The 17,823-nt window shown below is 34.1% G+C and overlaps 1 protein-coding gene across 7 annotated transcripts in view; it reads right to left on the reverse strand.

The window, feature by feature from the left end:
• The window catches only part of HERC4 (HECT and RLD domain containing E3 ubiquitin protein ligase 4), a 137,263-nt gene that overhangs the window by 6,809 nt on the left and 112,631 nt on the right, over window positions 1-17,823 (reverse strand). For all 7 annotated transcript variants that reach the window (XM_040485170.1, XM_040485169.1, XM_040485168.1 and 4 more), the window contains 4 exons: window positions 8,440-8,606; window positions 7,744-7,810; window positions 5,278-5,360; window positions 724-907 (listed from right to left, as the gene is read on the reverse strand). In XM_040485170.1, coding sequence (XP_040341104.1) covers window positions 724-907; window positions 5,278-5,360; window positions 7,744-7,810; window positions 8,440-8,606 — 501 coding nt within the window. The remainder of the gene's footprint in view (window positions 1-723; window positions 908-5,277; window positions 5,361-7,743; window positions 7,811-8,439; window positions 8,607-17,823) is intronic.

The following is a 17,823-nucleotide window of genomic DNA, read 5'->3' on the forward strand; positions in this document are numbered from 1 at the left end:
TCCCACCAGCAATGCATGAAAGTTACCAATGCTTTGTATCCTTGTTAGACTTGTTAGCTAACTTAATGGGTACATAGGATTAAACTATTAATGCAAAAAAACTGTATCAGAGTTGGATTACAAAGACAGAAAATTTTATAGGTCAAACTTGCATATATCTTTCTCAAAGCTGATCTAACCTAGCACTTTTTATTCAATGTTTATCTGAAGAAGTATCTGAGAATGATTGGTAAAGAGAAAGAAAAGAAAAAAGTTGTTTAAAAATTCCCAATCTTCTCCCCAAAGATCCCTTTATTGGCTAACACTAATAATGGAGATCATAAATATTATTTATTCTCTGCTAAAAAAATTTAGCATTGAGAGTAAGCAGAAAAAAAAAAATAAACAAAGGTGTTAAGTAATGTGAATGTTTTTCATAATGGTTTTATGATTGGGCAGAATGAAAACTCAGTTTTAGCTGGGACTTCTATCTGACCTCTGTCATAAATGACATTTTTCCATAAGAAAACTACCAATACCACAAATACAAAAATGGTATCTAATTCATATACAACTAAATTCATTCACTGTGGAGTAGGAAGTATATAGTACTTTCCTATAAATATGACTAATAAATAGTGTAAAATGGAAAACAATAAACAAGAGGGCAATTTTTCTATCAATAAACCACATTTTCCTTTTGCCTTTCCATTGAGACAATTTCATAGATTTGTTTTCCCTTACCTTTTCCAGTTCCTTCCAATCATAATTTGTATTTCCAATAACCATTGCTTGTAGTTCATTTGGTTGGAAGAGCTGAAGGACCTTTCCTCCACAGACCTTGTGAAAGCCCGCGTGAAAAGCATCAAACAAGGAAGCCACTGATTTATTGAATATGTAATCCACATAAGCATCAACAAACTCTTGCCTAGAAATGAAAAGGCACACATGGCACAGAATATAAAAATGATTTTTTATGGAGAACACATATGCAGTCTTATTAAAAGTTTGATCTCGTGTACTTTTTGCTACTTAGCTATAAAACTGAGAAAGTATAAGCAGGATTCTAAGTGGACAAAGCCTTTTTTTTTTTTTAATGTTTATTTTTGAGAGAGAGCAAGAGAGAGAGAGAGAGAGCAAGAGAGAGAGAGAGCGAGCGAGAGCATGAGCGGGGGAGGGGCAGAAAGCAGGAGGGAGACACAGAATCTGAAATCTGAAACAGATTCCAGGCTCAGAGCTGTCATCATAGGGCCTGACACGGGGCTCAAACCCACGAACTACAAGATCATGACCTGAGCCGAAGTTGGACATTTAACCGACTGAGCCACCCAGGCACCCCTAAGTGGACAAAGTCTTTATAGAGAAGTTTATTATTCTTTCTGTATAAAAATCCAGTATTATCTAGGAGGCATGCAGACTTCATCTATCATTCATAGCCTAATTAGGAAGGCTATTCCAAGGTGAAATGTCATTTCCTAAAGGGACACAAATGTCTATCAAAATAATTTTTAAATATTCACAGATTATTGAGATTTATATGCACCACTGTTAAAAATACCAGGTGATGGAAAAAATGAGAGCTTTGGGATACAGACTATTTGACAGACAACAGTCTACCTGTTTTTCGTTGGGTTTCAAGGAATCTGAAAACACAATTTTATTTTTTTTTTAAGTAGGCTCTATACCCAATGTGGGGCTTGAACTCACGACTTTAAGATTAAGAGTCACATGGTCTACTGATGAAGCCAGCCAGGCACCCCAACAAAATTTATTTTAAAAACTAAGTATCTCAGGGGCTCCTGGTGGCTCAGTCAGTTAAATGAGTGACTCTTGATTTTGGCTCGGGTCATGAGATCGGCTCTGCACTGGGCATGGAGCTTGGTTAAGATCCTCTCTCCCTCTGCCTCTCCCCCTGCTCACTGCATGCTCTCTCTTAGAAATAAACGAATGAATAAATACCTCAAAGGGTTATTAAGCACTTCATTAAAAGATTACAAGTGCCATTTCTTTTCAGAAGTATGTGCATATACATATAAGTACACACACATATATATAACAAACACTTCTGATGTCTTTTCCTGCCTGTTATGATACAAAAGTAAACTATAAACAAACAAACAAAAGTCCCTTTACCCAGGAATTAGCACTATAGTTTTATTCAATTTGTTCTGTTAGCCACAATTATTTTATGCAGCTATCTATCTGGTCAAACAAATTATGAGAATGGGTACCAGGGGTATTTCAATATTTTATATTCCAGTCCTCCAAATTCAAAAGGATAATTCTGGGAATACTGGCAAATTTAGTTATCTATAGATAAATTATCTTCTTAGCAATTATAAAATAATTTCAAAGTGAATTTATAAACAGAAAAAAGAAGGTTAAAGGGGGTCAATATAAAATTGGGTGGGCCTAAGGAAAAATCAATAACATATGCTATTAGGTTCTGATGAAAAGAGGCAGATAATTTTGTAATGCATAATTTTATAATTCATCTAATTAGAAAGTGAAATTTATCTGTATTAGAAATTTATCTGCTTTAAGCACAAAAGGCTAAATTGCTTTATGTGCTAATATTTTTATCTTCAACACTTTATCTAGCATTGGTAGTACAAAGATAAAAATTCTTTAAATTATTAACTAAATTAAAAACCTTAACATAATACTTTAATAGTAGGCTAAAAACCTTTCTAAATCAGTTTTCAAAACCAAGATTTTTTTAAAGAAAGGATAATTAGAAAGACCAAAATATTTTCACATTATTTTAAAAACAGTTTATTTTTTATCAAAGTAAGACATACACACAGTTTTAAATGTCAAATAGTAATAATCCTAACAGCCAACATTTACTGAGCACGTACATGTGCTAAGCACTATTTTAAGCATCTTAAAATTATTGCCTCATTTAATCCTCAAAATAACTCCAAGAAATAGGTACAATCTATCATCCCATTTTACAGAAAAGGACTGAGGCATGGAGACATTGACTAATTTACCTACAGTTACACAGTTACTAAGTAGCAGAACCAGAATTAGAGCCATTTGAATAAAGCTCCTGGCAACAGCCAATAAACTAGCTTTGTCTAAAGAATTGTAACACCATAGAAGAGAACAAAGCAGTTCTCAATCTTGTTCCTTTCCATTAGAAATTCCTGATATCTGAAGGCAAATAAACTTAACTTATCGCTATTACTTCTGATATTTACCTTCAAATTTCAACAACATAGTTATGTTATTCCTTAATTTTCAATTTTAAATATAATCTAATGAACTGAATACCTATTGTGGAAGGTGAGGATTTACCTTATTTTTAATTATCCCTCTCTCACTTTGTTTCCCCTAAAGCTCCCATTATAACAATTTTTGGCTCACTGTTCACTGTTGACATTTTTATGATCATAAATATCGCTCACAATTAAGTTGGAATATTTATTACCTGCCTTTCCTTAAAAAGAACTTTTGTTTGGGGCACCTGGGTGGCTCAGTCGGTTAAGCGTCCGACTTCGGCTCAGGTCATGATCTCATGGGTCCGTGGGTTCAAGCCCCGCATCAGACTCTGCTGACAGCTTAGAACCTGGAGCCTGTTTTTGCTTCTGTGTCTCCCTCTCTCTCTCTGCTCCCTCCCTCTTGCCTCTATTTCTCTCTCTCAAATATAAACAAACATTAAAAAATTTTAAAAAAAACCACAACTTTTGCTTCCCTTAATTTGCTACTTCATCCCTCACTTTAACAGAAATGTCAATCTCTTTAGATTCATTCAACTACGTAAGGGAGCAAAAGCTGCATTTTTCTCCTGGAGACAGCCCTCCTGGAGCCTCCATCCTCTTGATCTAACCCACATCGGCTGCTTTTTCCTAAACCTTCTACACACTGCTGTTCCTGCAGAAGAAATCCTCTGCCTCTCTTCTAGATTGGATTGTATTTTTTTTTTTTGATCCCGTGTCTTTCTCTTTCTTGGTTTAATTCCTTGTTTTGGTAGAACACATCCTCCTGTAACTTCCTGAGAAAAATGCACTGGAAGTAGATTCTCTGAGACTCTGGATGCCTGGAGATGTTTTTATATACATGCACATACTTGACAGTTCTGATACAAAATTCTAAGTTAAAAAATCATCTTTCCCCAGAATTTTGATCTCCCAGCTTCAGTGTCATTCTTTAGAAAAGTTTGAGGTTATTCTGGTTCTTTTTTGTATATGGTCAGTGTATTTTTTTTTCCTGGAAGGTTTTAGGAATCTTTATTCTCCTAGGATTTTGAAAGTTCTCTTTTGCCTTAGTATGTCTTTTTTTTTTTTTTTTTTAACTTTCCATGCTTTCAATTTTAAAGGCACGTCTTTTAAGAAAGCATGTCATTCTGTTCTGGCAAGTTTTTTGGTACCATTTATTTGACAAATGTCTTTCAGTGATGTTTTTTTCAATTTTTAATTCAACTTTTTTGAATTTTAAGTAATTTTTAATCTATATCATTTTAAGAATACTTATTTCATTTTCTTTTGAAGTTTTCTTCTTCATCCTGCATTGTTTCTGTTTCCTTGGCATTCGATGGTTTTGGTTTTTCCTTAAACGTCCATCGATCTTTGGCTATCTACTCATACTTAAGAGTGAGGCAGTTTACCCAAAGAATCCTCCAGCACACAGTGCCAAAGAGAGGGAAGTGTAGACTCAATCTACTTGTTTTCAGTATGCCTCTTACCCTTGGTTGGGCCTAACTGTACTCAAATCTAAAGTATCCCTTTCCCCCAGCGCCTCCCCCGCCCTTCAAAATATCCAAAGTCCCTTTAGTTCAATCTCTCCAGAAGGTAAATTGGGGGGACTTCCAGAAGGGAAGTTGCCAGGCTATTCTAGTGCTAATGAAAATGGGTAAATGGGTTTTTAACTGCTTTTCATAACAGCAATCTTTCTATTTCCAGCATTCCCCTAAGCCCAATATACTTTCTAACATTTTTATTCTCAATGCCTGAGCCGCAGTTAGGCAATATAAAAACTGGCTGCCTTCTTGACTCCTTCCTATGTTGCAACTGTCTCTGGTTGACCAGTTAGTTAGTTACTCCTGTTCTCTAGCTTCCAAAAATGGGTTTCTGTTGTCTCCTCTCCCTTCTCTTTGTTTTGGTTATGATCTTTTATTTCTTTATTAATGTCTTAAAGAGATTTCAGGAACAAAAGGCAGTTACTTCCTTACTAACCATTCAAAAAGTAAGTTTTACCTGAGTAAAAACTTAAGACTGTGACAGGTTTCTATATACAGAAGAAAATGCCTACGGAAAGTTATTACTACCACTGATGCTGCTATAATTCACTTACCGATTTTGTTTGTTAACAGCTGTGTCTGCACCATTTAGAACCAGCTCTTTCACTTCTGTTGCACCAAAGTTTTCAACTGTGATCTATTAATTTAAATTTTTAAAAAAAGTCAATGTCAGACTCAAAACTTATTAGATTTTAATAACCTATTATTATAGTCTACCTTTCTCTCATTAAATATAAGAATAAAGCTGAGGTAAAATTCTGTGACTACCATAAGCTTATTTGTGAATTCTAAATAAAGCCACACTAGAAGTTTTCATCCTCCGTAGTAGTGTGATCCTACTGTGACTAACTACAAATTACCAAATGTTTGGTTAGTTTAGAACAGGAAATGGAGTATTTATTATGTGTAAGACTTTAGAACAATCACTACAGAAGTAAAATATCAGAAAGGATGTTTTCCTTGCACATATAACAGAATACAGGTGGTCAAAATGTATGCAGCCTAGACCTGCCATGCATTCTTCTCACTGGACAGCTCCTACTCTTATATTCCTGTCTTGTTTGCATTCTTGATCATACATGGTTTTTCCAGTATGCACGATTTGGTTTATAAAGATAGCTGGTTATTTTGAAACTTTTTATTTGCTCTACTAGTCTGCTAATTTTCCTATAAGTATTACCATTCCCAGCTTTGTATCTTTTCTCCTTCTATTCCCTCTTTTTGGAATATTATCCTCTTCTATGAAAACATTTTTTTTTTAGTACCTGCTATCTATAAAACATTACGGTGGGGTTGAGATAAGAGATGAATAAAGCCCTGCTGTGGAATTTACTATCTAGTTAAGGAGGAGAAATGTGTTATATAAGCAACTTCTTAAAATAAATGCTGTAATAGAGACATGAACAAAATGCTATCAAACCACAGAGGAAAGAACACTCTCTAACTGGAGGAAGTATGAAAGACCTTGAGGAAGAAATATCCTTGAAAAGCACCTAGAAGAATGAGTAGGGCCCTCAAAGATTGAGAGGGGATGGAATTTCTGATTGAGCATAGAGACTGGACAGGATACATATGACAGTAAATATCAAATTCTGAAAACGTACGGCCCTAAAAAACAGGAAGATAAGGTACATGAGAGAATACTGTGTGACATGATAAAACTTGCTATTAATGGAGGAATATAGTGTAAGTTGCAAAGAAAGCCAGATTACAAATAAGACTCTGAAGCCCATCTAAAGCTATTATTATGCAAGCAATAAAGACTCACTGAAAATTTCTGGAAAAGAAATGGCAGTGGGAAGGAATGTTTAAATTACCACAGTTCTTGAATATACTAAAGCATTCACAAACTTGGCATTGACAAATTAGAAATTATATTGCTTGGAACCCGAAGTTTCAGTCCACTGAGATAATCAATAAAAATTCAAAGATAATTGATTCTCTTATAAATGAAATTGAATTAAAGAATCAAACCACTGGGAAACCAACCATTCAACCAGTATTTATTAAAATAAATTCACTTATTTCATTTTAGCCAAATTTTCTTAAAATTGTACTATGTGCCAATTCTTAAAATGATCAAGAAATGGGTAAACTTCTTTGACGGGGGCACATCATTTTTTTGGAAAATTGTGGGATAGGAGAATATAGTATCTGTCAGATTTGACCACAAGATCATAAAGGGGACTATTTGGGGGAAAAACAAATACACAAAGTTTTTAAAAACAAAAAGAAAGAAGACCAAAGGCTTTACCATTTTCACAAGAGTCTAATTAACAACATTTAAACCATTCCATTCTGGAGTGCTTTCTCACAATCCTTGCTGATTTTCTCATCTTTAATTGTCAACTGGTCTACTTTTGCCAGATCCTTGTTTGTCAAGGGCTTTGCATGTGGATGGATAAGTTATTCAACATCCCTTTCACTAAATTAACAAAATTCTGTATCTTTGGTAAGATTTGCAATTTCTTTTTCTAAAAATCATTCCAACGTATTTGCATTTGCACTGTGGTATGTCATTCAACAGTAAGGTAAATAGGCAAGGACAAATATTAATGTAAGCAAAAAGGGATGTCTGAGTAGGAATTAATCTTTTAAGTGGTAAGTTCATTACTGAATTTTCTAATGTACAGTAACTTTTGCTTCTCTAAAGATTCTTGTAATTAACTGCAGACTCAAAAATGAATACTTGAATAAAGAGGTCTTCTTGTATTTGTAAAGATCTTTAACATAATGATAAAACACTAGGCTCTGAAGTCACAGACCTGGGTATAAATATTATTTCTGACATGTAATGACTGTTTTCAGTTTTCTTCATCTGTAAAATAAGGATAATACCAATCTCATAGGACTGTTATGAGGATTAAATGAAATAATGTACGTACTATGACTAGCAAACAGTTAATGCTCAATAAATGTTAGCTAAAGGGTTAAGAATTCCACTCGTCAACATAAAAGAAACAAAAACCATAAGGCAGGGATGAAGAATAATCAGGTTATTCTAGGTCTTTCCATCTTACCGTAAAATTAAGACAAAATGTTTCCTCGACATCATCTTCTGGATAATCCAGTAATTGTTGCATGCTTCTGCAAAACAACATACATTTTTCTTTGAGGTAAAACATTACTGGGTATTTTGACTGTTTTGCTTATGGATAAATATATATTTCTCATTCATTCTTGATAAAATCCTTTTATGAATCTGTACTCTTGTATTTGTTTCAGAATGGTAAATGTGTAATGGCAAGCTAATGAACAATTTTGAAGGAACAAATAAATCACTCTAAGGTTTTTATCTCTTCTAAATACAAAGGCCATGTGTCCAGCCATTTTTAACATTTGTTCTTATTCATATACAATTTTTATTCCATTTTATGTAATAAGTAAGAAACTTTACGTATTCCAGCTAGTAATCCGAAGTCCAAGTAAATCATTTAACTATTCTCAGGAAACACTGCCCTCCTAAGTTTATTATCTGATATTTGTAAAATATTGTTAAATTACTAAAAATTTAGGGAATGGTTTTATACACAGAAGTCTTTCAGTAGAAAATTTTGATCTGGGTAACACCATGAGTTCTCCAATATGAGAAGGGTTTTTGTTTATTTTGGAAATTCAACAAGCACAAAATACAATTATTCCTAAAAGGAAAGCTTTCTGTACATTTCTCATTCTCTATTACCTACACTCCATCCTTGTCACTTTTTACAACTAACCTCCCAACATCAGGCACTAGTTCCTTCAAATCATCCAAGGATGGCTTCTTTTTCAGCAGTTTCTTATACAAAGCCAAAGGAAAATGGAGGTCCACAATAGTAAAATTATAAATTGCTAATCCACAGATAACACCAATCAAATGGAACAAATCACTATCTTCAAATGTCTAAAAATAAAAGAAAAAAAAAAGTAAAGGCTATTTTCCAAGTTAAAATATTACATTATTTCTGATGACAAAAACATACACTTGTAGTAGAAAATTTTGAAGACAGAGTAATGAATAACAAGAAAAAGCTTATTCTCAAGCATATCTCCCTAGGATAATATCAGTGTTAGTATTTCTACATTATTTCCATCAATATATTTTCTAAGACAAAATTAAGACCTTGCTAAAATCAGAAGTGGCTTTTTCTCCCAGAAATATGAGCATTTTTATATCATTAAATTAATAAATGAAATGATTACTAGAACACTTAATCTGACTTAAATAATTATACATATTCAAAATTTCAAAGATTTAAAAGGTATAAAAAGAAAATTAATAAATGCATGTAATCCATTCACAATGATTAAAAAAATTTTTTTTACATATTTTCATCAACTGTAAATTCAAAAAAATAATTTAAAAACATTATACTTAAGGTCTTCTCATTCTTCTAATCACAAGTATTTTATCATTAAATATTCTTCTAAAACATGATTTTTAATGGCTGCATATCACTCTCATAAAAGTACCACCGTCTGCAAAGTTAGCTATTTTACTACAATTGGATTTTATATTATTAAAACATCAAAAACAATGCTTATTTCCCCTCATCTTTAGAGAAGCAACATATAGTAGCAGAAAATTCTGTGAGCATGACAGTTAAAGAGAAAAACATTTTTTATCAGATTTGGGGCTCCACACCTGTTCATTCACTATCTGGCCTCAATGTTTTCAAAGACAAAAACAGTATTTATCTCATAAGGTTGTTGTGAGGATGAGATTAATGTATGTAAAATACTTGTAGCCCGGTTCCTGTAGCACACAGTAAAGGCACTATCAGTGTTAGTTATTCCAACTAGTTAGTGATATTCCAAATATGATGTGTATCATTTCTGCACAGTTTGGAATGTTTGTTTAGGAGAAATTCTAATTTGTAAGAAGAATTTCAAACTCAAATGATAGTTAAGCATAACCCCAAACTGTTTTCCTCCATACCTATTCCAATTTACACTGACATGTGTAGTCCAAGAAAATGGCTATCTTTCCCCATTTTCATCTGTACACACACACAGACACATATTTCTATAGGAGTTAAAAAATGCAAACTTGTTTAGTATGTATTTTTGTCTGCTAGTGATACTGAAAATTAGGGATTTGTGTGTGTTTGTGAAATGCCTCTTTGTATACTTGGCCCATTTACCTTTTGGAGCTAGTGTTTTCTTATATATTTGTATTTGAATTCTTCATATACTATGAGTATTATCCTATGTCATATCGGTTATATATATATATATATATATATATATATCCCAGTCTGCTATATACTTCTTAATAATCTTGTTTTTGTTATACATAAATGTCACAGTTTTTTCCAGTGCTCAAATTAGCCTTTTTCCTTTGTGATGTCCTATTCCGTGTTGAAGTTCAGACAGTCCTTTTAGAACAGGACAGACCGAATAACATGTTAATATCTCTTCCTCCTAAAATCCCTCTAAACGTGAATAAAGGATTAAAATGGGCATAAACCCACAAGATAAAAGAGAATAGAAAAAATAGGGGAGGGTTTTAATATCACTAAAGAGATGATAATATTTCAAAATATGAAAAGTAGATGGTTAACTGTAGGCTGGTTAGTAGTAGGGTGGTTAACTGATTCAGGAAGCTTAAACTGAAACAGGAGCTTAAGAGAAAAGCCAATGAAAAACAAGCTAATTTGTGCTTCAGACTCAGGGAATGGAAGTAGCAAAAATACCTTTAAAGTCAAGTAGCCCTGCTAGCTCAGTTAGTAAAACATAAGACTCTGAAAGTCAGAGGTACTAACTACAGTAGTTGAAAACAGGATATGTGGTGAAAAGTCCCTTACCTTTCTGGAGACAATGAGCCAAAGTGGCTCTGGAATCTGAGACAGATGGTGCATTAAAAACAAAGGGATCAAAGGGTTCAAGGGGGTTAAGAGGTACAATCCTCCAATTATAAAATAAATAAGTCACACGGATATAAAGTAGAGCACAGGGAATGTAGTCAATAATATTTTAATAGCTTTGTATGGTGACAGATGGTAACTACACTTTGAGCACTGTACATACACTATGTACGCTATGTGTACTAATGAATCACTATGTTACACACCTGAAACTAATATATATTATATTGAATGTCAACTATACTTCAACTAAAAATGTAATTTAAAAAGTTAAAACAGGGGCTCCTGGGTGGCTCAGTTGGTTAAGCCTCTGACTTCAGCTCTGGTCATGATCTTGCAGTTCATGGGTTCAAGCCCTGCATTGGGCTCTGTGCTGACAGCTCAGAGCCTGCAGCCTGCTTCAGATTCTGTGTCTTTCTGCCCTTCCCCTGCTCATGCTCTGTTTCTCTCTAAGATAAATAAACATTAAAAAAAAATTAAAAAACAAAACATAGAATACACATACAAAGAAACAAGTGGATCAAACGAAGGTATGCATAGTTAACAATGAGAAATCCCAGCTTCCCTTTCCAGTGTTCAGAACACTACTAGAAAACTGGCAGCCAAATTGTAAATGTTGACAATTGATGGTTCTCCTTGAAACACCTCTACCTAATCACTCTATGAATGGTGATTGTAAATCATAAATGTATATACTCAAACTAGGTAGCTTTTCAGTGTCACATTCTTAAATGTGAATAAAAAGCCAAGGATCACAAGAAAAAGACAAAAGAAATAATTGTCTGGTATTCAAAAGTGTCCAGTATTCAACAAAAATTTATGAGACATGCAAAAAAAGAATATGGCCCATTCATAAGAAAAAAAAATTAAATATAAATTGTTGAGAAACACCCAGACACTGGATTTACTAGACAAAGACTTTTTACTGTCTTAAATATGCTCAAATAGCTAAAGGAAACCATGGGGGTGGGAAGTGGGGGGAGAGAACAGAAGAACAATGTCTCCTCAAATAGAGAGTATCAGTAAAGAAAGAGAAATTATGGAAAAGAACTAAAAATTCTGGAACTGAAAAGTACAATAACTGAAACAAAAAATTCACTGCAGGGGTACAAGAGATTTGAGCAGGCAGAAAAAAGAATCCATGAACTTGAAGATAGGTCAATTGAGATTATCTACTTTGTTGAACAGCAGCAAGAAAAAAAATGAAGAAGTATGAACAGAGTCTAACAGATCTGTGGGATACCATCCAGTGTACCATCATATAGACAGGAGAGTCCCACAAGGAAAGGAGAGAGTGGGGCAGAAAGAATATATGAAGAAATGGTTAAAAATTTCTTAAATTTGATAAAAGACATAAATCTAACATCCAAGCAGCTCAACAAACTCGAAATCCACATCCAGACATATTTTAATCTAAGTGTTGAAAGTCAATTACAAAAAGAGTTGAAAGCAGCAAAAGAGAAGCAACTCATCACAGCAGGGCTCCTCAATAAGATTAATAGCTGATTTCTAAATTTTTTTTTTTTTAACGTTTATTTATTTTTGAGACAGAGACAGAGCATGAAAGGGGGAGGGTCAGAGAGAGAGGGAGACACAGAATCTGAAACAGGCTCCAGGCTCTGAGCAGTCAGCACAGAGCCCGACACGGAGCTCGAACTCACGGACTATGAGATCGTGACCTGAGCCGAAGTCGGCCGCTTAACAGACTGAGCCACCCAGGCGCCCCGATTAATAGCTGATTTCTAATCAGAAACCATACATGTCAAAGACAGTGGAATGACACATTTAAAGAGCTGAAAGAAAAAACTGTCAAGCAAGAATTCTACATCCAGGAAATCTCAGATAAAGAAAAACTGAGGGAGTTTGCTGCTACTAGATCTTCCTTACAAGAAATGCTAAAGTTCAGTAGGCTGAAAGAAAAGGATGCCACACAGTAACTCAAAGCTATACAAAGAAAAGAACTCTGTTAAAGGTAGCTACACAAGTACATGTAAAAGTTAAAATTATTATATTTTTGACTCGCAACTCCCTTTTTTTCTATATATGGTTTAAAACTCAAACGTGTAAAATAAGTATAAATCTACATTAATGGGCATACAATGTATAAAGCTGTAGGGTATGACAATACCAAAGAGGAAGGGACAGAGCTGTTTCAGGAGCAGAGTTTCTGCATAGTATGGAAGTTGGTATTAATTCAAACAAGATTGTTATAAATTTAAGGTGTTAATTGTAATCCTCAGAGCAACTACTCAGGGAAAAAAAATATGTATATATATACACATACATATATATATAGAGAGAGAGAGAGAGAGAGAACATATATGTATACATATATACATACATCTATATATATATAGAGAGAGAGAGAGAAAGGGAAATGAGAAAAGAATCAAAAAAACACACTAGACAAAACAATCAATTAAATTTTTAAAAAAGACAGTAATGGAGGCACTGAAGAATAAGAGAGATATGACTTATAGGAAACAAACAGTAAAATGGCAGAAGTGCTTATTCAGGAACAGCTTTAAATGTAAATGAATTAAATTCTGCAATCAAAAGGCAGAAACTAGCAGAACAGATTTTAAAAAACCATTATTCAACTGTAGCCAGTCCCTACTTTACAATGGTTCGACTTCCGATTTTTTAATTTTACAGTGGTGCAAAAGTGATACTCCACCCGTAGAAACCATTCTTCACATTTTAGATTTTGATCTTTTCCTGGGATAGCAATATGCACTATGTGCCGATCAGCGACAGTAAGCCACAGTTCCCAGTTAGCCATGCAATCATGAGGGTAAACGACCAATACACTTATAACCATTGTGCCCATACAACCAGCCTATTTTTCATTTTCAGTACACTATTCAATAAATTACGTGTGATATTCAGTATTTGGTTATGAAAGAGGCTTAAGATGATTTTGCCCAACTACAGGCTGTTCTGAGCATGTTTAGTATAGGCTAGGCTAAACTCTAATGTTTGGTTGGTTAGGTGTAGTCAATGCATGTTTAACTTACAAAATTTCCAATTTACAGTGGGTTTATTGAAACATAACTCCATAGTAAGTCTAGGAAGATGCTGTGCATGCTGTCTACAAGCCTCACTTTAAATTCAAAGACACTACTGTGAGTTCGAGCCCCGCGTCGGGCTCTGGGCTGATGGCTCAGAGCCTGGAGCCTGTTTCCGATTCTGTGTCTCCCTCTCTCTCTGCCCCTCGCCCGTTCATGCTCTGTCTCTCTCTGTCCCAAAAATAAATAAACGTTGAAAAAAAAAATTTAAATTCAAAGACACTAGATGGTGAAAGTTTGAGGGGTCCCCAGGTGGCTCAGCTGGCTGAGCATCAGACTTCAGCTTAGGTCATGATCGCAAGTTTGAGCCTCACATCAGGCTTGCTGTTGTCAGTGCAGAGTCTGCTTCAGATCCTCTGTCCCCCTCTCTCTGCCCCTCCCTCATTCGTACTCTCTCAAAAAAAAAAAAAAAAAAAAAAAAAGTGAGAGTTTGAAAAAAATGATATGTCATGTAACTAGTAACCAAGAGAGAGATGAGTGGCTATACCAGTATCAGACAAAATAGACTTTAAATTAAAAATTATTACAAAAGATGAAGACATATTCTGATAAGCATCAATTCAAGAAGATGTAACATTTATAAATATATACATACCTAACAATACAGCTTCAAAATACACACAAAACTGACACAATTGACAGGAGAAATATGATTCTAAAATAATAGTTGGAGGCTTAATATCCCAATATTCAATATATCAATAATGGATATAACAATCAGAAGATCAATAAGGAAATAGAGGACCTGAACAACACTACAGAATGACCAGACTGAACAGACAGCTTGGAACACTCCATTCAATAACAAGAGAATACATTATTCTCAAACGCAAATAGGATATTTTCCAGGAAAGACCATATGTTAGGTCAAAAATTAAGCCTCCAAAAATTTTAAGTTTATTTATTTATTTTTGAGGCGGAGGGGAGGGAGGGAGGGAGACAGAAAATCCCAAGTAGGCTCCACACTGTTAGTGCAGAGTCCGATACAGGGTTTGAACCCACGAACTATGAGATCATGACCTGAGATGCTTAAATGACTAAGCCACCCAGGCGCCCCTCCTTCTGCCTTGTTTTTTTTTTAATAGATTTATTTTTAAGTAATCTCTATAGCCAAGTGGGGCTTGAACCCGGAGATCAAGAGTTGCAGCTCCACTGGACTGAGCCAGCCATGGACCCTCTATATTTCCTTCTTTTGTTGATTTCCAGTTTCATTCCATAGTAATCAGAAAATTAATTTTTTATGATTTTAGTCTTTTTCAATTTATAGAGGCAATTTATAATTCCCAATCCATAGGTAAATTTGTAGTTACAAACATATATATTAAAAAAGAAAATGGGTGGGGGGATGGGCTAAATGGGTAAAGGGCATTAAGGAAGACACTTGTTGGGAGTTATACATGGTGAATGAATCACTGGAATCTACTACTGAAATCACTACTGCACTATATGCTAACTTGGATGTAAATTAAAAAATAAATTAAAAAAAAAAAGAAAAAATATCTCAAATCAATAATCAAACTTCATACCCTAAGGAATTATAAAAAGAAGAGCAAACTAAACCTGAAGCTAGCAGAGGGAGATAACAATAAAGATGAAAGTGGAGATAAATAAAATATAGGAGAGAAAAATACATAGAAGCAACAAAACTAAAAGTTGATTCTTTTAAAAAAGCAACAAAACTGACAAACCTTTAGTTAGAATGACCAAGAAAAAAAAAAGACTCACATTACTAAAATCAGGATTGAAAGTAGGGACATAACTATCATCCTTACAGAAATAAAAAGGATTGTAAGGTAATACTATGAACAACCATGTAACAAAATAGATAATCTAGATGAAATGGGCAAATTCCTAGGAACATACAAACTACCAAACTGACACCAGAAGAAAAAGAAACACAACCTGTAACAAGAAACTGAATCACTAATCAAAAACCTTCCAACAGGGGCACCTGGGTGGCTCAGTGGGTTAAATGTCTGACTTTGGCTCAAGTTGTGGTCTCAGGGTTCTTGAGTTTGAGCCTCTGTCAGAGCCTAATTTTTGTTCTCTGTCTCCCTCTCTCTGACCCTCTCCTGTGTTTGCACTCTCTCACTCTCAAAAAATAAACATTAAATAAACAAAAAAACCTTCCAACAAAGAAAAGCCTATGACCAGATTCTACCAAACATTTAAAGAATAATTGACACCAATTTTTCCTCTTCCAAGAAATGGAAGAGGGAACACTTTCTAACTCATCTGTGAGGTCAAATACCATGACACCAAATACCGACAAAGGCATCACAAACACCAAAAAGAAAACTATAGACCAGTATTCTTAATAAATAAGGACAGAAAAATCATCAACAGAATATTAGCAAACTGAATCCAGCAGCATATTAAAGTATTATATACCATGACCAAGTGGGCTTTATCTCAAGAACACAAGGTGGTTCAACATAAGAAAACGCACCAATGTAATACATCACATTAACGGAATGAAGGAAGAAAACCACATGATCATCTGGATGCACAAAAGCATCTGACAAAATACCACTCTCTTTCATGATAAATATACTCAACAAACTAGGCATAAGAGAGAACTTCCTTAACGTTAAAAAGGAATTTATGAAAAATCTAACATCCCACCAGATCAGGAAAAACAAAAGCATGTGCACTCTTACCAACTTGTATTTGACAGTGTACTGGAAGTTCTAGCCAGGGCAATTAGATGCAAGAAAAAGAAATAAAGGTATCTAAATTGGAAGGAAAGAAGTAAAATTAAATCTATTGCATTTGTGGATGCCATGATCTCGTATAAAGAAAATCCATCCACAAAACAATCTAGAGCTGATAAATGAATTTAGCAAAGTTGCATAATACAAGATTAAAACACAAAAAGTAGTTGTATTTCTTTTAGTATCTGTGCTGCCAAAGCGAGCATAATGTTGTATTTCTATACCCAGCAGTGAACAAACCAAATATAAAATTTATACAAAGCTACAGTAAACAAATAGTGCTGTACTGACGTTAAGGATAGATAGATAGATAGATAGATAGATAGATATCTCACTAGAATAAAAAACTAAGAGTCCAGAAATAAATCCATATTTATGCAGTCAATTAAATTTCAACAAGGGTACCAAAACCATTCAGTAAGGAAAGAACAGCCTTTTTAACAAATAATAGTGGGACAACTAGTTATTCACATGCAGAGAATGAAGCTGAACTCTTACCTCACACCATAGCCAAAAATTAATTCAAAATAGACCAAAGACCTATAACAGCTAAAACTGTAAAACTCTTAGAAGAAAATTCACAGGTTAATCTTCATGACTTTGCAATAGTCATGGGTTCTTAGTTATGACACCAAAAGCACATGCAACAAAAGAAAAAAATAGATAAATAAGACTCCAACAAAATTTAAAACTTTTATGTGCAAAAAGATATTATCAAGAAAGTGAAAAGGCAACCATAAAACGGGAGAGAATATTTGCAAATCACATATCTGATAAGAGTCCAGTATCCAGAATATACAAAGAACTCTTCAAACTCAACAAAATGACAATCTAATTTTAAAATGAGCAGAGGGCTTAAAAGGCATTTTGCTAAAGAATGTGACAAATCAAACACATCAACTAGCCATTAAGGAAATGCAATTTAGTACCCCAGCACTTCATACCCACTATACTAATAAGAAATATATATATAAATAAAAACATTTTTGAAATATAGAATTTAAAAAAAAGGAAAATAGCAAATGTTGCCCACGAAGTAGAGAAATTGGAATCCTCACATACTGCTGATGGGGAGATAAACAGTTTGGTGGTTCCTTAAAAAGTCAAACTGAATTATATAATATGACCTAGCAATTCCACTCCTAGGAATACACCCAAACTAATTGCAGTGTGCAAACAAAAACTTGCACATAAATGTTCATAGCAGCATTATTCAGAGCATTTTACCAAAAGAGGTAAATAGCCCAAATGTCTATTGACTGATGGATAAACAAAATGAGGTATATTCATACAAATGAATATTATTCAGTTAAATGGAACGAAGTACTGATATGTGGTACAGCATGGATGAACCTTAGAAGCATGCTAAGTGAAAGAAGCCAGCCACAAAACGCCACATATTGTACAACTTCATTTATAGCAAATATCAAGAAAAGACAAATCCACAGAGACAGACAATAGAGTAGTGGTTA

The sequence above is a fragment of the Herpailurus yagouaroundi genome, unplaced genomic scaffold (assembly GCF_014898765.1).
Source record: "Herpailurus yagouaroundi ecotype Mexico unplaced genomic scaffold, PumYag 163, whole genome shotgun sequence".
Lineage (NCBI taxonomy): Eukaryota > Metazoa > Chordata > Mammalia > Carnivora > Felidae > Herpailurus > Herpailurus yagouaroundi.